At 47.5% G+C, this 26,843-nt stretch overlaps 1 protein-coding gene across 1 annotated transcript; it reads left to right on the forward strand.

Moving 5' to 3' along the window:
* On the forward strand, positions 1 to 24,913 carry LOC137537235 (gastrula zinc finger protein XlCGF53.1-like). Its single transcript, XM_068259330.1, has 7 exons — positions 1 to 51; positions 1,376 to 1,734; positions 9,840 to 9,955; positions 23,240 to 23,374; positions 23,506 to 23,584; positions 24,344 to 24,441; positions 24,548 to 24,913. Exons 2-7 carry the CDS (start codon positions 1,395 to 1,397, stop codon positions 24,911 to 24,913), a joined length of 1,134 nt encoding a protein of 377 aa, XP_068115431.1. The 5' UTR covers positions 1 to 51; positions 1,376 to 1,394.
* The last annotated feature ends 1,930 nt before the right edge of the window (positions 24,914 to 26,843 follow it).

Below are 26,843 nucleotides of genomic sequence, written 5' to 3' on the forward strand. Positions count from 1 at the left end.
ACAAAAGGAGAAGAAGTTGCAGGAAAAGGAGAGAAGACGTTGTTGGAAGAGGTGATTGTGAGACTCTTGTTATATATTGGACAGGGCAGAGGTCGGGGCGGACATACTTGTTATATATTTGGCAGAGCAGAGGTCGGGGTGGCATACTTGTTATATATTGGACAGAGCAGAGGTCGGGGTGGACATACTTGTTATATATCGGGCAGGGCAGAGGTCAGGTGGACATACTTGTTATATATTGGGCAGAGCAGAGGTCGGGGTGGACATACTTGTTATATATTGGGCAGAGCAGAGGTCTGGGTGGACATGCTTGTTATATATTGGGCGGAGCAGAGGTCGGGGTGGTCATGTTTGTTATATATTGGGCGGAGCAGTGGTTGGGGTGGACATACTTGGTATATATTGGGCAATGCAGAGATTGGGGTGGGCATACTTGTTATATATTGGTTATTTATATACGCTAGCATTAAATCGGGCACTTCCAGCACAGCGTACCATAACTTGGGAAGTATAAACTTCCCCATAGACTTTGAGTGCAGCTATTTGCTGCAAAGCACCGCGCCACTGTGAAAGGGCCCTTGTGTTTGGGGCATGCTAATACACAAAGGTTGGATTGTACATAAGACACTGTTCTCTTGTGCCTATAGGCTCCTGAGCTGTGAACCCAGCCCTGCTAATACATGAACCAAATAAATCACTATGGGCTTGATTCACTAAGACAAATAGCATGCCTTATGAGAATTAACATGTCTTATCAGAGTAGCATAGCGAATTTATGCCTGCTAACTGGCAATGACGAGAGCTCCACTCATCCTGCCCTGAGCCCCTGCAGGTCCAATCACTTTAAAGGACATTATCCCTGCACTTTGATTGGCCCAATAGGCTGCCTGCCACTTGACAGGAAACTTGACAGGCAGCCTGTTGGGCCAATCAATGCGCTGGGATAATGTCCTTTTAAAGGGATTGGACCCACAGGAGCTCAGGGAAGGACACATGGAGCTCTCGTCATTGTCAGTTAGCAGGCATAAGTTTGTAGCGCTCGCTGTGTTACTCTGATAAGGTTTATCAACTCTGATAAGGCGTGTTAGCGCTGATAAGGCATGTTAACTGATCAGGCATGTGAACTCTGATAAGGCATGCTATTTGTCTTAGTGAATCAAGCCCAGTGTAAGGATAAGTGATATATTGTGCTGTCCGCTTTATGTTTTGCTAGTACAGAGTTTGACCACTTTTCACCCTTCGCACTCTACACATTCCTTTTCCTCATTCATTTAGACGCAATGCACTTAGCGCGATACTCTTTCATTCAAAGGCAGGCAAATGGAAGCAGTTTGACTACAGTGCTGATCATGGAATAAACCATTTTGTTTTTTAGGGTTTTTTGGGGTGCAGAAATGACTCGTTGTATAATTCCGGGCTGCCTGAGTTGTTCTGGGCAGAGGAAGCAGAGGAAGAACAAGCCCGAAGTTATAATGCATACTTTCCCAAAGGATGTACCGAGAATTGAAGCGTGGCTCCTTGCCGCTGGGTTCCACAAGGACGTCTTGTGTAAGATGGTAGAAGATATCACTGTCGACACCAGAGGACACAAATTCCGCATATGTTCTGCTCATTTTTCTCCAGAGGACTACAAGCTTTGTGGACAGAAGATGACCCTGAAAGACACCGCAAAACCTAGTGTATCTGTGGAGCACTATGGTGTTATGTCAACCACTTGTGCCGCCCGTCAGGCAAGTATGCTACAACTGTCTCAGTTTGTGATGTCACCCTCTGATGTATGTCTGTGCAGTTGTTGCAAGCATAAAAAAGCCACCTTTGTTCCAGAACGTGCTGACATGGGAACACAAACCCAACTTTCAGTATTTGCTGCTGTCCAACAAGTCCTAGTAGTTTAAGTGGAGCACTCCTCTAATAAATCCCATGTGATGTGCCACAGTCAGGCCGGCCACACTCCAGCTCTTAAAGTAGTTCCAATGGATGAGACTGGCACCATCAGGTAAATATAAGCTCTTTTATTCAATGACAGCCACAGCTACAATGGCTGTCATTGAATAAAAGAGCTTATATTTACCTGATGGTGCCAGTCTCATCCATTGGAACTACTGCTGTCCAACAAGAACACCTAGAATTGTCCGCCAGAGCATCACAAGTGGACCATACCGATGAGTCAACCCTTGTTGTCTCCACTCCCTCCAGTAACGTTCGGTGAAACTTACTGTCAATGTTGAATGCATCTCCATTAACATTGTTGGAACAAGAGCCATTGTTATTAACCTTTTCCCGACCGCTCCATGCCAATTGGCATGAACGAGGCAGCTCCCACAGGACTGCTCAATGGCAATTGGCGTGAAATCCTGAGAGCGTGTTTTGCTGGGGATCAAGCACGCCAAAGCACATGCATCCCCGGCAGTTTGCACCGCCCCAATGTGTCATCAGCTCACCGGCCAATTAGCAGCGCTGGCGGGCTGTAATTATACGATCTGCCCAATAGAAATAGTATAATACAGACTGTTTAGTAAACGGGTTATATTACACTAACTGCCTCCTCTGGTTGTCTCCAGTGATGAGCGACGGATTAAAAACAGATGAAAGCCAAATGGGTTTTATTCGGACTTCATCCTCCTAATTACTGCAGCTGAGCGGGCATGTAAGGGGGGGAGGGGGGGGGGATTAAACTTACCCAGCATGTGTCTTCTTTCATCCGTACCACGGCGCCTCCCATGCTGCGTTCCAAGCGGCGGTCACGTGACTGCAAACACTCCCTCCTTCCGGTTTGAAGGAGGAAGTGTTTGTAGTCACGTGACGCGGCTTGGAATGCAGCATGGGAGGCGCCGTGGCATGGATAAATGAAGATGCATGCTGTTTAAGTTTAACCCCCCCCCCTTACACGCCCGCTCAGCTGCAGTAATTAGGAGGATAAAATCCGAATAAAACCCATTTGGATTTCATCTGATTTTAATCCGTCGCTCATCACTGGTGGTCTCCTTATCGCCGATCGACCACCAGAGAGGACAGGCAGCCCTGTGAGTAAAAGCACACCACATTTCCAGTTAGGCACATTTGACCCCCTGATCGCCCTCAGACCTCCCTCAGATCGCTCTCTGATCACCCTCCCTGCCATTGTTTACATTTGATCCCCCCCAATCACCCACTGATCACCCCCGGTCACTGTCACCCATTTGATCAGGCCCTAATCAGCCCCCTGCGGGGTCCTGATCACCCCCCCCCCCCTCAGATCCCTCTCTGATCACCCCCCAACCCCCGCCCCCCCCACTATTGTTTACTACTGATCTCCTGTCTGTAAGGCCTTTAAACAGCCTTTTATCACCCCCTGATAGCCTCCTGCCAGCCCCCTGTCATTGTCACCCACTGATCAAGCCCTAATCTGCCCTCTGCAGGCTCCTGATCACCCCCTTATCCCCCCCCCCCTCATCACCCCTCCCCCCCACACACACACACACACACATCACCCCCCTGTCACTATCCTAGTGATCTAAAAACAGTGATCAGTAAAAACTGTCACTGTTTTAGTATTATTAGTTAGGCCAGTTAGTTAACTCGGCCCCTTTGTTGGGTAGTTAGCGCCTAGCCCACCACACGACTAATAAGTCGCTGATTAGCGTCATCACTGTCATTAGTCAGCATTGGTACTATATAGTATCCAGTGTTCTCCTTAGAAATTTTTTCCAGCCGGCTGTCATGAAAGAGTAGCCGGGTAGGACGAGATGAGAAAATGCAGGGCCGGTGCTTCTGTGTGAAACTCTGCCTACAGCAGTGGAGGAGGTGAGCTGATGACAGCCAGGTGGTCACTAAAACTAGCCGGGTGGAGCACCCAGCTAAAAGAGCCTGGGGAGAACACTGAGTTCTGAGTAAGTGATCAGTACTGATCGCAGTCAGATCTATATCGGTACATTAGGGTCTCCTTCGTTTAGGCTCCACTTAAAATGCAGGGTTTGCCCTATTAGGCCTGATCATTCGCCCCCACACTTGCGTTCAGCCCGACCCACCGCAGTGACAGAATTTTTTTTAAATCGCTGCAAAAACACAATACAATAGCTACAGCCATAAATTGTCCGACAATGTTGCGCTCCTCCTCCTCTCAATATCCTATCAGTCTCTATAGACCGGATCGCAAAACCCCAATACAGTCACCTTTGAAACAATCAAGAGAGTGTCGGCGCTCAAAACGGTGTCCTGTGGCAGTCTTTGTGACAAATCAGTTTAAACTCCAACAGCCATATGCACTCCAATTTCTGATGGTAGTTTACATAATCAGCCTCAGGCGAGCTGTACATATGTTGAATGGAAAAATAGAAAAAGGGGACTACATAGTGTAGTAAATTCTGTTCAAATTTGCACCATCACCATCCCGTGCACCACACATCCAGCAGTGATACACTCGAATGGCGGTATAATGAGCAGGATTGCTGCTCAATTACAAACAACAACGGAAGTCTTTATATAAACCCAAACGATCACAGCTTCTTCATATCAGCTCCTGGGTCCAGGTAACCTCATAAGAATATATAAAAACGAGATCTAGTTCAGTATCTCTATGCTTGCATGCACCTCCACCCATTTTACCAGGCGCCTTGGCGCCTCCTTACATTTTACCAGGCGCCTTGGCATCAAACCATACATCCCAAGCAAGCGTGCCCGCCGTATGGGGTCACATTGTATAAGCTGTGAAATGGCCACGGGCTATACTTATCGTTTAAAGGGGAACTGAAGAGAGAGGTATATGGAGGCTGTCATGTTTATTTCCTTTTAATCAATACCAGTTGCCTGGCAGCCCTGCTGGTCTATTTCTCTGCAGTAGTATCTGATTAAAACCAGAAACAAGCATGCAGCTAGTCTTGTCAGATCAGATTTATAAGTCTGAACCACTGAAACACCTGATCTGCTGCATGCTTGTTCAGGGGCTATGGCTAATAGTATTAGAGGCAGAGGATCAGCAGGGCTGCCAGGCAACTGGTATTGTCTAAAAGGAAATAAACATGACAGCCTCCATATACCTCTCTCTTCAGTTCCCCTATAAGGGTCTATGGGGGAAAAGACTCAAAATTGGAGCCGGTCGGATGCCTTGACTACCTGGGGAGCAGTGGCAAGATTGTGTGGGACTTGGTGTCACCCTTATTCCAGAAGGGGTACCATCTCTACGTGGACAACTTCTCCACAAGTGTGGCCCTCTTTTAGCATTTAAAGTTAGTCAGAATTCCCTGCTGTGGCACCATGTGACCTAGTCACTGGGGCTTCCCCCAACGGCTCAGTAGTACCCAACTTGCATGGGGGGAGAGGGCTGCCTTGCGTAACAAAGACCTTCTTGCAGTGAAATGGAAGGACAAGAGGGACGTTTACCATTACTGTCCACTATTCACGGAGACTAAACATCCAAATTGAACAAGCAACTGGAGTAGTTGAAAAGCCCCTCCCTGTCTACGACTATAATTTAAACATGGGAGGGGTGGACTTCAACGACCAGATGTTGGCTCCCTATTTAATTTCCCGTTGGACCAGACGCTGATATAAAAAAGGTGTATTTATTTAATTCAGTTGGCAACGTACAATAGTTTTGTTCTCTATAGTAAGGCTGAGAGAATGGGATCCTTCCTTCAATTTCAGGAAGAGATTGTTTCAGAACTCCTGTATCCAGGAGGAGATCGTGGCCAAACCCCCTGATGCAGTTAGCCGGCTACATGAAAGACGCTATGCTTATGTCTTTGTGAGTGCCCCTGGTCAATGCTCTCCAAGAAAAGCTTGTTGTGTCTGCAAGAAGGCTGGAATAAGGCGTGGCAACACTTTTTACTGTCCCACCTGTCCTGAACATCCTGCCCTATGCATAGGGGAGTGTTTCGAAAAGTAACACGAGCAGGTACACTATTAGAGTAGGGATCTCGAAACACAGCAGTAGGCACACAAGGGTCTCTCAGGGCTCTTTCACACTGGTGCGATGCGTTGCGGCAAATGGCCTAGCGAAAGTCCCACTTTGCGGTCCCCACTACACTGGAAGGGGTTAACCTAATGCTAGTTCATACATTTTTTTTTTGGGGGGGGGGGGGGTAAATTGTGAGCACCCCTGTAAAGCCTAAAGGTGCTCATTGGACTTTGGGCCCCTTTGCAAAAAGTGCCACACATGTGGTATCACCGTACTCAGGAGAAGTAGTATAATGTGTTTTGGGGTGTCTTTGCACACATACCCATGCTGGGTGGGAGAAATATCTCTGTAAAGGGACAATTTAGTGTGAAAACTTGAAAAAAATTGTCATTTACAGACATATTTCTCACACACAGGATGGGTATGTGTTCCCCCTCTGTGACTCTCTCTGTGACCCCTCTGTGTCTCTCTCTGTGTCCCCTCTGTGTCTCCTCTGTGTCTCTCTCTGCCTGCTCTGTGTCTCCTCTGTGCCCCCTCTGTGTCTCTCTCTGTGCCCCTCTGTGTCTCTCTCTGTGCCCCCTCTGTGTCTCTCTCTGTGCCCCCTCTGTGTCTCTCTCTCTCTGTCTCTCTCTGTGCCCCCTCTGTGTCTCTCTCTCTGTGCCCCCTCTGTGTCTCTCTCTCTGTCTCTCTCTGTGCCCCCTCTGTGTCTCCTCTGTGCCCCCTCTGTGTCTCCTCTGTGCCCCCTCTGTCTCTCTATGTGACCGCTCTGTGTCTCCTCTGTGCGCCCTCTGTGTCTCTCTATGTGCCCCCTCTGTGTCTCTCTATGTACCCCCTCTGTGGCTCTCTCTTCCTGCTCTGTGACCGCTCTGTGCCCCTTCTGCTCTCTCTATGTGACCGATCCGTGCCCCCTCTGTGTCTCTCTCTGTGCCCCATCTGTGTCTCTCTCTGTGCCCCCTCTGTGTCTCCCTATGTGACCGCTCTGTGTCTCTCTCTGTGCCCCCTCTGTGTCTCCTCTGTGTCTCTCTCTGTGCCCCCTCTGTGTCTCCTCTGTGTCTCTCTCTGTGCCCCCTCTGTGTCTCCTCTGTGCCCCCTCTGCTCTCTCTATTTGACCGCTCTATGCCCCCTCTGTGTCTCTCTCTGCCTGCTCTGTGACCACTCTGTGTCTCCTCTGTGACCGCTCTGTCTCTCTATGTGCCCGCTCTGTCCCCCGAGCTGCGGCAGTGCTGGACATACCTTCCAGCAGGAGTCCAGGGATGAGCTGTGCATAAAATTCGGATGAAATCTGAGTGAGTTTCATTCAGATTACATCCACTAATTAGTGCAGCTGAGCAGGTGGGCGAGGGGGGGTTAAACTTACTCTGCAGCCTTCTTCTTTAAACCTTCCCATGCTGCGGTCCAAGCCGCGGTCACAGCGTAGTAGTCATGTGACGCAGCTTGGAACACAGGATGGGAGGCGCCGTGGGACGGCTTACCCAGAAGGCTGCTGGGTAAGGTCCCATCCCCCCCCCGCCTCCCGATCACACCCGTTCAGCTGCACCAAATTTTATCTGGAGCTAATCATGCCTGCTGCTGCTTGTCCTGCCTGCACCGATTTCTCCTGGACTTTCTTCTAATCGAGGCTGCAAGTGGAGGATGTGACGCTTTGTGCTCCATGCACGGGTACACAGGTGCTCAGTCGCCATCTAGTGGATGAGGCTGATGTAAGCATGCCACATGCCGAATGGGATTGGAACTTACTGGAGGAGGAGGCCAGGGGCAGAGTAGGTACCAGCGGCAGCAGCAAAAAACGCTGCTTTAACGATCTGAAGATCGTCTTGGGCCTGATCACGATTTTTGGTTTAAAATTGAAAATCGTTCAGCCCTAGCCCACAGTAATGGCATTGCTTCCCCAGTATAGCCATGTCTCCTCTGTGTCCCCCAGCATTGCCATTATCCTCCAGTATGTAATGTTCCCCACCCCAGTAATGCCATTTCTCCCCCAGTATAGCCATGTCTCCTCTATGTCCCCCAGCATTGCCATTATCCTCCAGTATGTAATGTCCCCCACCCCAGTAATGCCATTTATTTCCCAGTATAGCCATGTCCCCCTGTGTCCCCAGCATTGCCATTAGCCTCCAGTATGTAATGTCCCCCACCCCAGTAATGACATTTCTCCCCCAGTATAGCCATGCCCACACTCCAGTATTGCTTCCTTCCCCCACCTCCATGCAGAGCAGTAAAAGGAAGGATTACATTGGTTTATAGCTAGCTGTCACAGTGTGCTCCAGTCCTCTGCTCCCATTAGCCTCAGTCTCTGACTCTCCTCATATCCTCATCCATCTACCGCTACCAGCACTGCTGTAACATCACAGGAATGGTAACAGTGGGAGGGGGATGCCTCAGTCTCCGCCTCTCCTCATATCCTCTTCCATCTACCACTACCAGCACTGCTGTAACATCACAGGAATGGTAACAGTGGGAGGGGGATGCCTCAGTCTCCGCCTCTCCTCATATCCTCTTCCATCTACCACTACCAGCACTGCTGTAACATCACAGGAATTATTTTCTTATTTTTTTTATAGTGATTCATAGGGGACCAGTCCTTTTCTATTAATTATATTACCTGTTATATAATCAAAGAACAAATATTTACATTCAGAGACTATAGGAATTTCTGGTGCTTTCTGTGCATTGTTAAAAGTTCCCCAGTGTAAGTCACTATTGTGTCAAGTCTGTGAAATGTTTGCTATTTGTTAAAGGAGATACCTATTGATATTGTGACCCCTTATGTAAGCTAGAATGCATTGTTTATATGAGTCTTTGCTATTGTGCATGTGAGTATAATCACAAACTAAGGCCAGGTAGCCAAACATACTACAATGTACACTATTGTTTTAAAGAGACTCTGAAGTCTCTTAAAATTCAGCTTTATATATCATAAATGTGTGTAACATCACCCCCCTAACTAAAATGCCACATCCCCGCGGCTGGACACTAACTAAATCCCCCCAAACCCCCCTCGCAAAATCCACAACTTTCTTGGTCATGGATTTTGCTGCCCTGTGCGCTTCCGTGTGAGGCAGAGCTTTCAGCTGCAGCCCTGCCTCTCAGCGCGTCTATCAGCGTGTATCTCCGCCTCTCCCCCACCCATCTAAGCGAAGCAAGACTGAGAGGGGCAGGGAGAGGCGGCAATCTGGGCTGACAGACGCGCTGAGAGGCAGAGCTGCGGCTCATAGCCTCTGCCTCTCACGGAAGCGCTGCCTGGATTGCCCCCCGGGGAGTTTGGGGGGTTTTAGTCAGTTTTCAGCCGCGGGGATGCAGTGTTTTAGTTAGGGGGATGATGTTACACGCATTTATGAAATAAAAAGCTGAATTTTAAGAGACTTCAGAGTCTCTTTAAAGTAGAGAGGGTTGTTATTGTGTATGTAAATATAATGACAAACTAGGGTCATGTAGCCAAACATGTATGCCATTCTGATTGGTTGGTAGCCAAACACACTGAAATGTATAAACAGCTGGTTGGTCTGTAAAATCCTGAATTCACTGACTGTCTATATAGACCTTGTTTCAAATACATAAATCAGATGCATTTCCACCAATCTGAGTGTTGTGTGGTTCTGTATCTCCCAGCTGGAGAAAGAGTATTCACTACAGGGAGGGAATTGAATCCACTGGGTTGCAGATCTGGGATCTGCTAAATCATTATGCAGCTACCTCTGATGAGATTGAGCTATCAGTAACAGTGGGAGGTGGATGTGGGGAGAGAAGGCAGAGAGAGGAAAGGACAGCAGCACGCTGTGAGTATAGTGCACAGGTAGCTATAAACCAGCTTATTATGCTTTCCTGCAATACTCTGCATGGCCCCACCGCACACAAGTGACAGCAATGGGAAGTGCTGGGGGGAGGGGGATCCTGTATTGGTAGTTTCACCACTGACAACTGTACAGCCTAAATTATCTTCCCCTTTTTATCTATCAAAAGGCAGCAGCTTCCTGTACAGATCACATGACCGCATTACTGAGGATGGAGGCGGAACAGAATCGCATGACCGAGAGGATATTCAACCTCACCCTGGCGATCATCTGCCTGCTGACTGGAGAGGTGAGGAGGATTCTGGGAGGTCACATGACATCTCTCTTATCTCTAGTAGTATAACACACAGGTGACCGGAGAGGTGTGGAGGATTCTGGGAGATCACATGACATCACTCTTATTTCTAGTAATATAACACAGGTGACTGGAGAGGTGAGGGGGATTCTGGGAGGTCACATGACATCACTCTTATCTCTAGTACTATAACACACAGGTGACTGGAGAGGTGAGGAGGATTCTGGGAGTTCACATGACATCACTGTTATCTCTAGTAATATAACATACAGGTGACTGGAGAGGTGAGGAGGATTCTGGAAGGTCACATGACATCACTCTTATCTCTAGTAATATAACACAGGTGACTGGAGAGTTGAGGAGGATTCTGGGTGTCTCTTATCTCTAGTAATATAACACACGGCCAGTTCTGGGCTGAGGTGGGGAAGGCACTAGCCCCTGAGGGCGCACCCATGCCCCCTCCCTTCGAGTGCCCCCTTGCCTGGCTGATGCAGAGTCACAAGCAGAGGTTGTAGTGCTACTCCTCATCACTCCAGGAACTCAGCCACATCACAGGCTTGCAGTAACTTATCTCTGTCTCCCTCTAGTGGCTTTTCTCATTATTTTCATCACTATTATTATTATTATTACCACCGTATATACTCGAGTATAAGCCGAGTTTTTGGGACAAAATAATTGGCCCAAAGGTGGGGGCCATGGCTTATACTCGAGTCCAAAAAAATAAAAAAACAGAGTGCTCCGTCTTATAACCTGAGTGCTCCCTCTGCCAAATGCCGGACAGAATCTCAGCTCAGTGATGTGATGTGTGAGATGTTCTGCCCCTCTCGCCGCCCTCCCCCCGCACCCCTGGGTTTTCAAGCTTCGCCCCAGCAGAGCAGAGTAGCCGCAGCATGTCTGCCCCCCTCAGGCACAGACAGGCTCTATTAGCAGAGTGTACGTCGGAAGCTTTCACTCACCGCTCCTCGCCATTAGGATTCCCCTGCTTGCCTGTTCACTGCACCTCGCCACTAGAGGGCATCATAGATATTAGCCGGTGACAGGCAAGCAGGAGAATCCTAACGGCGAGGAGCAGTGAGTGAAAGCTTCCGCCGTACGTTCTGCTAATAGAGGCTGTGTGTGCCGGAGCGGGCAGACACGCTGCGGATAAACTACTACTTTGCTACTCTTAAAACGGAGGTAGGAGGCGCCCAGGTGGGTACTCGTGACTTACTTTAAGGGATTGACATATATACGTATAGCTGTTAAATGATTATACATGTACATAAAGGTAAGAGGAGATCCTACCTTAGTAAGTAGTCATTCACAGATTCAAAAGAAAATTACTTTATTGGGGCTCTTACCTTTTATGTACATGTATAATCATTTAACAGCTATACGTATATATGTCAATCCCTTAAAGTAAGTCACGAGTACCCACCTGGGCGCCTCCTACCTCCGTTTTATGCTGAATCTCCTCTGGGACTACGGGACACCACCTTGGCAAGTGTTTTTTTTCTAAGGAGCTGCGACCACCTGAGTTACACCACCAGGCCGAGTGGCGACGGTACTTCCCTACACGCTACTTGAAGTGGTTGCCTTACATGCAACCCGGCTTTGTGAGTATATCTGAGTACTTGATACTGTGCTGATCCAATCCGCTTGAGATAATACACAGTTTGGGCTCCCAGTTTCTTCCCGTTCCCCTTTTTTCTATCCCTTCAGTACTTTGCTACTCTGCTCCGTTGGTGGCCACCAGTGGGGAGCCATTTAATATAAATAAGGAGGTGGGGGGTTTATTTAGATTTTTCCTCTGGAACACCATCACTTGAGTCTTCTTTGGGTTGATGGGCAGTGACCATGTGGTGCAGAAACTCTCCAGTACTGCCAGGCTATCATGTAGGCCCCTCGCTGTTGAGGAGAGCAGCAGGAGATCATCTGCATACAGCAGGAACTTCACCTCGTGGTCATGCAGGAGGAGGCCTGGCGCTGGGGAGGACTCCAGGGCTACAGCCAGTTGGTTAATGTATATGTTAAAGAGTGATGGGCTCAGACTGCAGCCCTGCCTGACTCCTCGATGCTGCTTGAAGAACGTGCTTCTCTTCCCATCCACTTTCACACTGCATTGATTCCCAGTATATGAACTCCTATTCCGCTCTCTTTAGGAAAAGGCCTGGGTGCCACACCAAGTCAAACACCTTTTTAAAATCCACAAAGCAAGCGTGTATTTTGCCACCTGACCCGCTGACATGGGGCTTGATGAGGCTGTGCAGTGTGTAGATGTGGTTTGGATTGAACCCGGCTCGGCTTTGCTGAGTACAGTATGTCCTACACTGTGAGGAAGGAGAGGATCCTTTCATTAATGATGCTAGTAGAAAAGAGAATTCCGCTACACCAATGGCTGGGTGAAAAAAGGTTCTCCATTTATTTATAACATCAGTGGATACAAAAAGTATTAAAACAGCTCACGCGTATCGGAGCTCATGGCTCCTTAATCATAGCTAACACATTGTTGTAGTGCACCAGTTTAAATAGTCCAGTGCCATCCAGCCCCAAAGAGGGAGGGAGGTGTGGCCGAAGGCCTTAAAGAGGAGCTGTTAGGTATAGGGTCTCAGAGAAAATAAACACATATATCAGTAGCTAAAGATTGGCTGTACTTACATTACATATGCATTTCACTGTCCACGTTTGGATTTCACAGAATTTGTATATAGTATATGCAGAGAATGATGCTCCTGACAGCTCATGGCAGGTTCCATGTTTGTGAAGCCAAATGTGTCGTCATGTCCTGCCTGCTTCCTGATCACAGAGGAGCTGGTACAGAATAACACAGTGTGCAGTCAATATTAATGAGCCATGTGGCTAGGAACAATAGCGGACTCCTGCAGTGTACGCTGCCCCGAGATTTATCTGTGCTGTGGCTGGACTGAGTTTTAGAAGCTGCTGAAACTTGATCCCGTCTTCTCCTTAGCAGCCGAGGGGAGGGCCCCAGAATGCTTTGCAGTATGTTATGCGGCTTGCGTCCTGCTTAGGTCTAAGCATTGCTGATAAGCATACATCAAAGGTAAGAGAGATCTTTATCTTCAGTAATGTCTTTTTGGCTTCCTTCTAAACTGTTTAACACAGGAGACTAGAGGTTTAAATTAGCTTCTGCAGCCTGACAGTTACTCTTTAAAGTAACACACAAAAATATAGCACCACATTAAAATGGCAAGAGCCAGAATATGAAATGTGATAAAATGTTACAAACACAGTAACAACCATGACAATAGTATGTGAACTAGTCCAGATGCTCTAAGCGACATAGCAAGGAATACATATATACAATAACAACGAAATTCTGACCTAAGGACTACTATGGGTCCGGAATGCTGGGACATTAAAGACCAAAGTCATATGCTAGACTAACGTCCATTCTTGAATTTAACCCCTGTGGAATCCGTGTCCCCAATTTCCATATCCAAAAAGCCTCTCTTTTGCGCAAAACCCTGTACAGATCGCCCCCTCTAGCAGAACGCATAACCCTCTCCACTCCCTGGAAAAAAAAAACCCTCATGTCACCCTGGTGTGTGTTCAGAAAGTGCTTAGACACACTAGAGACCTGAGAGATGAAGGAGCTGTTTCTGAGGCATCTGGAGGCTCCGTTGTAAAGTTCGGAAATGCGTTGGCGTAGAGATCGTGTGGTACAACCTACGTACTGCAGCCTGCAAATGGTGCAACTGTAGAGATAGACTACATAATTAGTATTGCAATTAATACATTGCTTAATACTAAATTTCGTCCCATTAGAAGCAGAAACTATCTCACGAGTTGCACCATGCACGGTGCAGTACCTGCAGGTGTTATACCCACACTTAAAAGAACCCGTATAGGTTAACCACGTAGGGACCCTTCTCTCCGAACTGGAGAAAAGGCTTGGGGAAAGCTGAGACCCCAAAGTAGGGGCCCGACGTGCAGAAAACCCACAGCCTTGTTTTAAAATCTCATGGAGCTTCGGGTCCGAGTGCAGAAAGTACTGTTAACGTGGACCTGAACTCTTGCACAGGACAGAGGGAAAACATAGATGAATGCACCCTGTATGTATTTAGAGAGTTCAGCCTGTCTAATTCCCTGTCACCTGTGACTAACCTCCACTGTAATTTGATCTCTTCAGCTGTTTCCGCTCAGGAATCTCCTCTGCCATGGTGGAGTTGCTAATTTGTAAACACAGGATATTAACCTTATATCTGCTTAAATGAAAGCAGGAAGTAAACACACTGTAGATTTGTTGCAGGATTTCTATTAGTTGTAACAAAGAATTTGTTTTTCTTTAAAGGTTATTATTATACTGTTGCATATCTTTTAGAGCAGAGAGGAAGTTCTGAGTTCAGGGCCGCTTTAAACAGTTTCCCCAGTGTGCTGCTGACACAGATTCCTCTGTAGTTTGCTGGATCATATCTGTCCCCATTCTTGTAGATGGGTGTTATGAGGCCTTTGCTCCAGGCCTGAGGAAAGCAGCCCGCACTCAGGATGAGGTTGGATAGTCTTGCGAGTGCCTCATGTATGTCTGGGGGGCTGTATTTGATATTCTCTGGCAGGATGCCATCGGTACCGCTGGCCTTCTTACATATTATCAGCTTTATGCTTTCTCTTATTTCCTGCACTGTGATTGGTGTATACAGATGGTTTTGAAAGTCCTTGACTGTCTCCTCCATGTCCTTCAGTTTTGCGGCTATTTGTTTCTGTTCCGGGGTTTGGGCATTTTCTGGGATGTCTTTGTAGAGGTTCCTGAAGTGGTGGAGCCAGATGTGGCCATTTTGGATATGAAGAGGGCTTTTCTGGGACTTTTTGCCGATATGGTTCCAGGTCTCCCAGAATGAGTTGTCTTGGAGGGAGTCCTTCCGCTTTTTGAATTTTTGGGAGATGTGGCTGTGTTTTCCGCCTGATAATGTCTTTGTATTGCCTCTGTGGGTGGTCATGGGCTTCCCTTAGGTCCTGGTTGTTGGGGTCTCTGTGCTTTTGGTTAGAGGCTACCCTTAGTGAGTTGCGTAGAGCCTTGCACTCACTGTCAAAACAATTTTGGGATAGTTTATTGGTGGGTCTTTTCAAGTTGGTCTGCTTGAGGCCAGTGAGTACTGCCATCTCTCTCTCTCTCTCTCTCTCTCTCTCTCTCTCTCTCTCTCTCTCTCTCTCTCTCTCTCTCTCTCTCTCTCTCTCTCTCTCTCTCTCTCTCTCTCTCTCTCTCTCTCTCTCTCTCTATATATATATATATATACATATATATATATATATATATATATATATATATATCTATATCTATATCTATATCTATCTATCTATCTATCTATTTCTATCTATCTATCTATTTCTATCTATCTATCTATTTCTATCTATCTATATATATATATATATATATATAAAATCGTGTGTGTGTGTGTGTGTATATGTGCCGCGATCACGCGAAAACGGCTTGACCGATTTGAACGAAACTTGGTACACAGATCCCTTACTACCTGGGATGATATGTTCTGGGGGTCTCGGGTCCCCCCTGCATACATGGGCGGGGCTACAAACAGCAAATCAGATTTCACCCATTCAAGTCAATGGAAAAAATGTAAAAGGCTGCCATTCTGACAGTAATCAAGCCAGAGTCCCCACACTTGGCACAGTTGGTCACTTGGTGACCGAGGTTACACATCCAGGGAAAGTGGGCGGAGCATAAAACAGCCAATCAAATTTCAGCTGTTCATTTTAAACTGCCGCCATTCTTAGACTGTTAATTCCAGGGTTCTCAAACTTGCCACAGTTGGTCACTGGGTGAATGCAATTAAGATTCAAGAAAATGGGTGGAGCCTACAGCAGCCAATCAAAATTCACCTATTGATTTTCAAGGGCAATATTTAAACTGCTGCCATTCTTACACTTTTAATGGCAGAGGCTTCAAACTTGCTACAGTCGGTCATTGGGTGACAGGGGTCCAAATTCACTAAAGGGGCGGGGCCACATACAGCCAATCAGATTTCCTTGGTGGATAAACTGCTTCCATTCACACATTTTTTATGCCAGGCTGAAAGCTCACAAACTTGGTCACTGAGTGACTGTGTGTCAAGGTTACAAAAAGTGGGCGGAGCCAAAACAACTTTTACTGGGAAAATATAAACTGCAGCCATTCTTACACCGTTAATGGCAGGGTTCTCAAACTTTGCACAGTTGGTCATTGGGTGACTGTGATTAAGATTTTGGAAGGTGGGTGGAGCCTACAACAGCCAATAAAAATTCACCTTTTGATTTTCAAAGGGAATATTTCATCTGCTACCATTCTCTTATACTGTTAAAAGCAGATGCCTCAAACCTGGTACAGTTGGTCATTGGGTGATTAGGGTTCAAATTCAGAAAGGGGGCGGAGCCACAAACAGCCATATTTGTTTATTTTTCAATGGGAATATACAAAGTATTGATACCAAGGACCCCAAAGCTGATAAACTTGATAATTGAGTGACTGTGTGTCAAGGTTAGAAAAAGTGGGCGGTGCCAACAACTAAATATTTAACATGGCAGGATTCCCAAACTTTACACAATTGGCCACTGGGTGACTGGGATGAATATTCAGAAATGTGGGTGGAGCCTACAACAGCCACTCAAAATGTACCTATTGATTTTCATGGGGAATATTCACATTGCTACCATTCTTACACTGTTAGTGGCAGAGGCCTCAAACCTGATGCAGTCAGTCATTGGGTGACTGGGGTCCAAATTCACTAAAGGGGTGGAGCCACAAACAGCCAATCAGATTTGTTAGATTGATTTCAGCCATTCTGTTATTGGCAGGGTTCTCAAACGTGACACAGTTGGCCACTGGGTGACTGGGACTAATATTCAGAAAAGTGGATGGAGCCTACAGCAGCCAATCAAAATACACCTTTTGATGGGGAATATTTACATCGCTGCCATTCATACACTCTTAATGGCAGAGGCCTAAAATCTGCTACAGTCAGTCACTGGGAGACTGGGGTTTAAATTCTGAAGGGAGCGGGCCAAAAAACAGCCAATCAGATTTGTTTAATTTCAATGGTAAAATGCAACTTTGCCAAGGACCTCAAAACGCATAAACTTGGTCATTAAGTGACTGTATGTCAAGATTAGATATAGTGGGCGGAGCCAAAAACAACTAACTTTTTACATGGGAAAATGTAAACTGCAGCTTTTCTTACACTGTTAATGGCAGGGTTCTCAAACTTCACACAGTTGGTCACTGGATGACTAGGATTAATATTCGGAAAAGTAGGTGGAGCCTACAAGAGCCAATCAAAATTCACCTATTGATTTTCAAGGGGAATATTGAAACTGCAGTCATTCTCACACTCTTAATAGCAGAGGCCTCAACCCTGCTACAGTTGGTCGTTAAGTGTCTGGGGTTCAAATTCAGTAAAGGGGTGGAGGCAAAAACAGCCAGATTTCTTTGCTGGATAAAATGCTTCCATTAGCACAATTTTGATGCCAGGAACCCAAAAGCTCACAAACTTGGTCATTGAGTAGTGACTGTGTGTCCAGGTTACAAAAATTGGGTGGTGTTAAAAACCAGATTTTTCTGGGAAATTGTAAACTGCAGCCCTTCTTCACTGTTAATGGCAGGGTTCTCAAACTTTGCACAGCTGGTTACTGGGTGACTGGGATTAATATTCAGAAAAGTGGGTGGAGCCTAAAAATGCCAATCAAAAATCACATGTCACTTTTCAAGGAGAATATTAAAACTGCCATTCTTGCACTGTTAATGGCACAAGCCTAAAACCTGGTACAGTTGGTCATTTGGTCACCGGGGTTCAAATTCAGAAAAGGAGACAGAGCCACAAACAGTGAATCAGATTTGTTTCATTTCATGGGAAAATACAAATTATTGATGCCAAGGACCCCAAAGCTCACAAACTTGGGCATTAAGTAGTGACTTTGTGTCCAGGTTACAAAAAGTGGGCGGAGCCAAAAACAAATTTCACTGGGAAAGTGTAAACTGCAGGCCTTCTTAAGGTGGCCATACACTGGCCCGATTCCCGGCCGTTTCGACAGCAGATTCGATCCTGGGATCGAATCTGCTGCCAATCGTTCGCGGTAAACGCCGCCGACGATCCGATTTCCTCCCGAAATCGGATCGGTCCGTCGATCGCGCCGTGCGGGAAATTACCCTCGATCGCCCGCGGGTAAAGTGCGCGTCGCTAGCGGCGGCCGATCCGATGAAAAATACATTACCTGATGCGGGCTCCCGGGCGTCTTCTCCGCATCTTCTCAGCGCTGCACCCGCTCCATCCCGGCGCTTCCTGGGTCACTGCAGTGACCCAGGAAGTTCAAATAGAGGGCGCTCTATTTGAACTTCCTGGTCACGGAGTGACACAGGAAGCGCCGAGATGGAGCCGGAACAGAGCGGTGCAGTGCGGAGAAGACGCCCGGGAGCCTGCGTCAGGTAATGTATGCGCGGGGGGGGGGGGGGGGGACAGGCGGCAGGAGCAGCTGAACAGATTGTGATCGGTTTCAGGCTGAAATCGATTCACAATCTGTTTGCAGTAAAGGCAGCCATACGATCCCTCTCTGATCAGATTCGATCAGATAGGGATCTGTCAGCTGGTCGATCTGATGGCACATCGACCAGTGTATGGCTGCCTTTACACTGTTTATGGCAGGGTTCTCAAACTTTGCCCAGATGGTCACTGAGTGACTGAGATTAATATTCAGGGAAGTGGGTGGAGCCTATAATAGCCAATCAAAATTCACCTGTTGATTTTCAAGTGGAATATTTAAATTGCTGCCATTTTTACACTGTTAATAGCAGATGCCTCAAACCAGCTACAGTTGGTCATTGGGTGACTGGGGTTCAAATGCTGGAGAAGGGCGGAGCCACAAACAGCCAATCTGATTTGTTTAATTTCTATGGGAATATACAAATTATTGATGCCAAGGATCCCACTGCTCACAAACTTGGTCATTGAGTGTTTGTGCGTTAGGGTTAGAAAGTGGGCGGAGCCAACACCAGTCAAATACATACCCGGGCAACGCCGGGTCATCAGTGTGTGGAGACAAATACAAATTTCACTGGGAAAATGTAAACTGCAGCCATTCTTACACTGTTAATGGCAGGGTTTTTAAACTTTGCACAGTTGGTGACTGGGATTAATATTCAGAAAAGTGGGTGAAGCCTACAAAAGTGAATTAAGCTTCACAAGGGGAATATTTCATTGCTACCATTCTTGCACTGTTAATGGCACAGTTGGTTATTGGGTGACTGGGGTTCAAATTCAGAAAAGGGGGTGAAGCCACAAACAGCCTATCAGATTTTTTTTTCATTTTAATGCACATTATTGATACCAAAGACAGCAAAGCTCACAAACTTGGTCATTGAGTAATTGTGTGTTAGGGTTAGAAAAAGTGGGTGGAGCCAACACCAGCCAAATACATACCCGGGCAACGCCGGGCAATCAGCTAGTGTTATATAAGATGTTGCTGAAGTCCTTCACTGCATGGTTGAAGCCTTGTTGGTTTGGTTCACATAGGTTGGTATAAAAGTTTGTCAGCAGTTCTTGGATTTTGGCAGTGTTGGTCATGTTGGAGTATTTGATGGCAGACTCTTTGGGCCATTTGAAGGATGGTGGCAGCTTGTAGAGACCGGTCTGGTAAGGCTGCTGTGCGGTTGGTTTATCGGTGGATTTCAGGTAAAGCAAGATTTGGCTGCGGTCTGACGGGTGTGGTTCAGGGGTGACTATGAGGGCCTTGATGTTTATGGGGTCTGTGTCTGTGACAACATAATCTACCACGTTGCTGCCCATTGCTGTGAGTTCATAGTAAATATCCCAAGAGAGTCACCCCTGGTTCGACCATTCATTATGTATAGGCCGAGGCTCTGACAAAGGTTCCACAGGGTGTTCCCACTTTTGTTTACTGTCTAGTCATAGGTGTTTCTTGCTGTCTGCATTGGTTCCTGGTAATAGCTCTCTCCTCCATGTATGTATGTGTTTCCCTCAGAGTTTAGATAGTCCCTCTCTATGCCCGTTGCACTGAGGTCTTTATAGATGAGCACCCTGCCCTGAGACTGGAAGTGGCTGGCTATCTTAACTGGGGAGGGAGCTACCTAATACTGGGGCTGATCTGGCTCTATAACATGGGGAGGGGCTGCCTAATACTGGGGCTGATCTGGCTATATAACTTGGGGAGGGGCTGCCTAATACTGGGGCTGATCTGGCTATATAACTTGGGGAGGGGCTGCCTAATACTGGGGCTGATCTGGCTATATAACATGGGGGAGGGGCTGCCTGATACTTGGGGCTGATCTGGCTATGTAACTTGGGGAGGGGCTGCCTAATACTGGGGGCTGATCTGGCTATATAACATGAGGAGGGGCTGCCTAATACTAGGGGGGATCTGGCTATATAACATGGGGAGGGGCTGCCTAATACTGGGGGCTGATCTGGCTATATAACATGGGGAGGGGCTGCCTAATACTGGGGCTGATCTGGCTATATAACATGGGGGAGGGGCTGCCTAATACTGGGGCTGATCTGGCTATATAACATGGGGAGGGGCTGTCTAATACTGGGGCTGATCTGGCTATATAACTTGTGGAGGGGGCTGCCTAATACTGGGGCTGATCTGGCTATATAACATGGGGGAGGGGCTGCCTAATACTGGGGCTGATCTGGCTATATAACTTGGGGAGGGGCTGCCTAATACTGTTGCTGATCTGGCTATATAACATGGGGAGGGGCTGCCTAATACTGGGGCTGATCTGGCTATATAACATGGGGGAGGGGCTGCCTAATACTGGGGCTGATCTGGCTATATAACATGGGGAGGGGCTGCCTAATACTGTTGCTGATCTGGCTATATAACATGGGGAGGGGCTGCCTAATACTGGGGCTGATCTGGCTATATAACATGGGGAGGGGCTGCCTAATACTGGGGCTGATCTGGCTATATAACATGGGGAGGGGCTGCCTAATACTGAGGGCTGATCTGGCTAACTAACATTGGGAAGGGGCTGCTTAATACTGGGGGCTTATCTTGCTTTCTACACTAGGCAAAGGGCTACCTAATACTACTGGCTCATCTGGCTATCTAAACTGGGGAGAAGGCTGCCTTATGCTGGGGGCTGATCTGGCTATATAACATGAGGAGGGGCTGCCTAATACTAGGGGGGATCTGGCTATATAACATGGGGAGGGGCTGCCTAATACTGGGGGCTGATCTGGCTATATAACTTGTGGAGGGGGCTGCCTAATACTGGGGCTGATCCGGCTATATAACTGGGGGAGGGGCTGACAATAAATTAATCAGTTGTGCAATCTATGTAGAAGAAAGATGCATAATTTCAGTAAATGGTGAGCAGATCAAGCTGAAGAAATACTGTTCACAAAATCCCCCTGAGGAATAAGTGCGTGTAAGGAACAGCGCACCCTGCTGTAGAGGGAGAGGAAACGGACTACGCAGCGGCCCAACAAGAAGTGAGGAAGTGTATACGGCCAAGGAAGGGAAGCTATAACAGAGTGCTGTAGTGACACCAGTGAGAGATAGGAGTCCATCCAGGAGACACACCCACACCACTTCCGGCCAGGAGACACCCCCCCACCGCTTCCTGCCAGGAGACACACCCCCACCACTTCCTGCCAGGAGACACACCCCAAGCGCTTCCTGCCAGGAGACACACCCCCACCACTACCTGCCAGGAGACACCCCCCAAGCACTTCCTGCCAGGAGACACACCCCCACCACTTCCTGCCAGGAGAGATCGGCAGGGGCAGCTTTTCCTTTATTATTATTATTATTATTATTATTATTATTATTATTATATTATTTATTTTTCTGGGGGGGGGGGGTTCAACACAATATTTTTTCTGCTTGATATGCTCACTATTGCACGCAAGCACATACATAAGCACCAGGACTTTGGTTGCATTTACATGCATAATTATGCATTTTTTTTATACACAGATTGCGCAATTGATTTATTTATTGTCCGTATTTAGGCACTCACACTTTATGTCCTCCAAGAGTTACTCGGGTGAGCAATGTGTGACATTATGCAACTATTTGTGAGTAGTTCACAGCCCGCCCATTTAGAAACGGGCGCTAGGCCTTCGGCCGCAATCCTCCAACACCATGCCTGCAATGGCCATGCTTGTACGGCTGCATCACACCCACATGCGGCACCGTGTGTGCAATGCCGAGCACACACGCATGCCCCCCTGCACCCATCCTCTGCTGTCCCAGAGTCCACCCGCGAGCTGCACATGCATGTCCCCCTGCACCCTAGAGTTCACCTGCGCCCATCCTCTGCTGTCCCTGAGTCCGCCCGCGAGCTGCGCATGCATGCTCCCTCTGCACCCATCCTCTGCTGTCCCAGAGTCCGCCCGCGAGCCGCGCATGCATGCTCCCCCTGCACCCATCCATTGCTGTCCCAGAGTCCACCCACGAGGCGTGCATGCATGCCTCCTGCACCCATCCTCTGCTGTCCCAGAGTCTGCTTGCAGTGCATGCAACCTAGGCAAAATACACGGACACAGGAGGATGCAGGGACACGGGGGCTTTATTATGTAGGATATTGATTTATATACCCCGCCTTTACGGCTCTGCTTAATTGTTATTGATAATTCATGGTTTAATGATTGTATCTATTGATTAATCTCGGTTTGGTGCAGAGATTTGTGGCTTAGCTGTTTAGGTTTGATGTGTGATTTTTATGCTGTTCTGCACATTCTGGGCATTATTAGACAGCAGCAGAATCACTATAGTGGATGGTGCTTGTCCATTGTGTATGATGTGGTTGTTTATACTGGGGGCTGATCTGGCTATCTAACATGGGGAGGGGGATGCTTAATACTGGGGCACATATGGCTACCTGAACCGGGGGGAGGAGCAACCTACTTAAAGGAAACTAAGCACCTATTTTTTATAAAAGTATTTAACATATACCTCCCACTAAGGAAGGTTTATGAATGATGTATTGTGTGGATGGGGGGGTCAAGAACACAGTGGACTCTTGGCCACTTTAAACTGCGGTCACACTGCAATGATGTCTTCAAGATGGATGCCTTGAGAGAGCCAAAGAAGACCCCACAAAGAGACATAATCTATGAACCTCCCTTGGGGGAAGGTTCATTTGGTTTAGTTTCTTTCTTGTTTTTTTTTTTTTTTTTTTAAGAAATGAGGTTTCCTGTAATATAGGGGCTGCATCTGCTACCTACACTTGTGCTGGGGAACCTTGTCCTGGCCCTGCACACAGCTGACCAGAGAGGTGAGGGGGATTCTGAGAGATCATGTGACATTATGGTTGATGTTTCCATACAGAGTTTTCCTCCAGTGAAGTCTGGTGATCATGTGACCATCATGGTGCCCCCACCCCACTCCCTGATATCTGAGGGACACAACAAGCAGAAGATTCTGGAAATCACCAGGAAGATGATGGAGCTGCTGACAGGAGAGGTGGGTGGTGCTGGGAATTATGGGACATTATCCAGTAACAGCAAGGGGGTGTGTCTGGGTGGTGACTTAATCATTTTGTGTGTCAGGTTCCTATAAGGTGTCAGGATGTCACTGTCTATTTCTCCATGCAGGAGCAGCAGTATATAGATGAACACCAGGACCTCTACAAGGACGCCATGATGGAGAATCAGCCGCCCCTCACATCACCGGGTAAGAGGAGACTTTCATGTCTTGTGCAGGAGAGAGCAGACCTAGATCCCCTCCATCATTTGATAAACACATGGAGACAATGTACAGGTGAAAGTCCATTTATTTCTGTGATTCTACTTAAAAGATGAAACTAATATATGAAATAGAAACCCTTTGCGGGTGTTTTGGATTTATTTGGATTAATTAGCTGATTAGACATTGACACTTTGAGTTGAGAATATTGAACAGTTTCTCAATATTCTAATGGTCTGAGATTTTGATTTTAGAGTTTTCATAAGCTGTAAGCTGTAATAATCAAAATTATAACAAAAATAAAGGCTTGAAATATATTACTTTGCATGTAATGAGTCTATTGCATATATTAGTTTCACCCTTTAAGCCCTATCTACACGAGGTGATCCGGCGGCTCGATTAGCCGCCGGATCGCCTCTTCCGCATCCCCGCGTGTACCCGCCGCATTCCCGCTCGCCCACCAGATTCGATCCGCTCTCGTCCCCGCGCGGCACCGCTTATCTTCCGCTCGATTCCCTGCCATTGTCCCCTTGTGGGGAACGAGCAGGGAATCGGCGGCAAAATCGGACCTGGCGGATCTTCTCAATCGAGCCGCATCAGCATCTCGATTGATAAGGAACATCGCCGCCTCATCTACGCGTGTAGGTGACGCTTTCAGTTGAATTACTAAAATAAATGGTGTTTTGCACTAAATTCTAATTTTTTTGAGTTTCACCTGTATTCAGTCATTGGGTGTGTTTCCTGCAGATGGATCCAGTAACAGAAACCCACCAGAGAGATGTACAGGTCCTCTTTATTCCCAGGATTGTCAACAGGAAGATCTCCCCACCCCCCACTATTATCAGGTAGGTGGGACTGAGGGTCCCCGGAGACCCCAAACCATGACACATTCTTTTTCTGTGCTGTTATCTGTGTTCACATTTTACATTATCTCTCACTTTGTGTACTTAGGGTGGAGAACTTGTACATGAAAGTGCTGTGGTTAAAGGGGAAGAAGAGACATATGTGAGGAGTGATCAGCACTCTATAGAGGGTGGTGACATGAAGACAATTAAAGAGGAAGAAGAGGAGACATATGTGAGGAGTGATCAGCAGTCTATGGAGGAGGGAGACATGATGAGGACAATTAAAGAGGAAGAAGAAGAGACATATGTGAGGAGTGATCAGCAGTCGATGGAGGAGGGTGTCATGATGGTGACAATTAAAGAGGAAGAAGAGACGTATGTAAGGAGTGATCAGCAGTCTATGGAGGAGGGTGACATGATGAGGACAATTAAAGAGGAGGACAATGTTACAGAGGGCAGAGCAGGTGAGTAATCAGCAATGAGTATAGAATAATGTGTATCTGTATTGCTGTTATGACTGTCGCTGATCAGACTGGCCATATTAGGGGTTATGCTTTGTGCTCATGTTAGATTTTTGCCATCTATAACTATCATTCATGACGGTATTGGGTGACCGCTAACTAACAATTGCAGTAAAGACTGCCAGGGAAGAGATGGGTCTCTTTATTCATCTAACACTGGGCTGCCCTCTTTTCCTTTGAGACTTTAGCAGGGGCTGCTTACTAGTGTCAGCAGCACTGATTACCTAATAAAGTGTTACGTTTCTGCTTATCCGTTCCAGTGATGATGCCCATATGTCATTGTTCAGCCACCTTTGTGCGATCCCTGGTTGCTTAGCAACCAAAAGAGGAAGAAAGCGCTTCTATAGGGCATTAATCCTCTTGATTCATAAGTTGCACTTACACAGGTTTCAAATGGAACCTGTGTGTCCAGAGCCACCCACATCTGCTGCATCTGCCCCAAGGTCTGGCCGGGACCTGGGATTGCCATGGTGTCTCTCTGGGGTGTGGCTCCAGGAGGTGCGGGAGTAGCAGGGGGCGTGTCCAGGACCGCCCATGACTGCTGCATCCGCCCCAAGATCTGGCCGGGACCTGGGATTGCCATGGTGTCTCTCTGGGGTGTGGCTCCAGGAGGTGTGGGAGAAGCAGGGGGCGTGTCCAGGGACGCCCACGTCTGCTGCATCCACCCCAAAGCCTGGCCGGGACCTGGGATTGCCATGGTGTCTCTCTGGAGTGTGGCTCCAGGAGGTGCGGGATAAGCAGGGAGCGTGTCTAGGGCCGCCGACGTCTGCTGCATCTGCCCCAAGGCCTGGCCAGGACCTGGGATTGCCATGGTGTCTCTGGGGAGTGGCTCCAGGAGGTGTGGGAGAAGCAGGGGGCGTGTCCACTGTGCGTCAGTGCCGTTATGTCACTACGGTTTCGGCAATACCACACCTTCTTCAGGTGACGTAGTGGCTGTGGGGCATTGGCTATGTAGTCTCTATCTAAGATTACTTAGCATAAGGGGCGGGGAGATGCCAGCGTGCTGATAAGGCGAATGTTAGCGTACTGTAATAAAAACGCTGGCAGCCCTTTCCACACTTACAGATATAAAACCAATTGAGAGTGGCTGTTACTTAAAAACGTATGAATAAATACATATAAATAACTGAATAAGATTATTAAACAGAAATTAATCATAATAATAATAATAATCATAACATAATAATCATAAACCCATTCCGCCCATGCTATTACACCACTCTGCAATGCTAAGGAGGGTTATAAAAAGACCTCTGCCCATAAAGCTGTCAGTGGGCGCATGGGCTCAGAGTGACATCGGGCTGTCATTGAAATGTTGGCAGTAATTGGGCTATAATGTATGTGTGCGGCCACGCCCAGGACATGATGCGCTAATTAGGGCTATAGAATCTAGTTACTTCCCGATCAGCATAGTGTCCTAGTGTGCTATAGCGCTCTGCATTCAGGCTGCAAACTTATACAGGAATGGATAAATGCAGAGCTAGTAATATTGATAATATGATACAATAGATGAGTAATAAAGATGTGGTGCTATGGTTCCTGCCTGGTAGCCTGTGCAGCAACTGCCCTACTGTGTGTCCCGTATCTGCAACCAGGGAGGCTATCTATGGGGAATTACCCTCATCTCAGCTCTCCCTGTGTGTCCCGTATCTGCAACCAGGGAGGCTGTCTATGGGGAATTGCCCTCATCTCAGCTCTCCCTGTGTGTCCCGTATCTGCAACCAGGGAGGCTGTCTATGGGGAATTGCCCTCATCTCAGCTCTCCCTGTGTGTCCCGTATCTGCAACCAGGGAGGCTATCTATGGGGAATTACCCTCATCTCAGCTCTCCCTGTGTGTCTGACACAGCTGAGGTGCACGGCCATAGACCCAGAGGTGCAGT

The sequence above is a fragment of the Hyperolius riggenbachi genome, chromosome 10 (assembly GCF_040937935.1).
Source record: "Hyperolius riggenbachi isolate aHypRig1 chromosome 10, aHypRig1.pri, whole genome shotgun sequence".
Classification (NCBI taxonomy): Eukaryota; Metazoa; Chordata; class Amphibia; order Anura; family Hyperoliidae; genus Hyperolius; species Hyperolius riggenbachi.

Coding starts and splice junctions, on each gene's coding strand:
- LOC137537235 (XM_068259330.1), top strand. CDS start 1,395: ATGACTCGTTGTATAATTCCGGGCTGCCTGAGTTGTTCTGGGCAGAGG. Junction 23,375..23,505: donor TGGAGCTGCTGACAGGAGAG/GTGGGTGGTGCT, acceptor TTCTCCATGCAG/GAGCAGCAGTATATAGATGA. Junction 23,585..24,343: donor GCCGCCCCTCACATCACCGG/GTAAGAGGAGAC, acceptor TGTTTCCTGCAG/ATGGATCCAGTAACAGAAAC.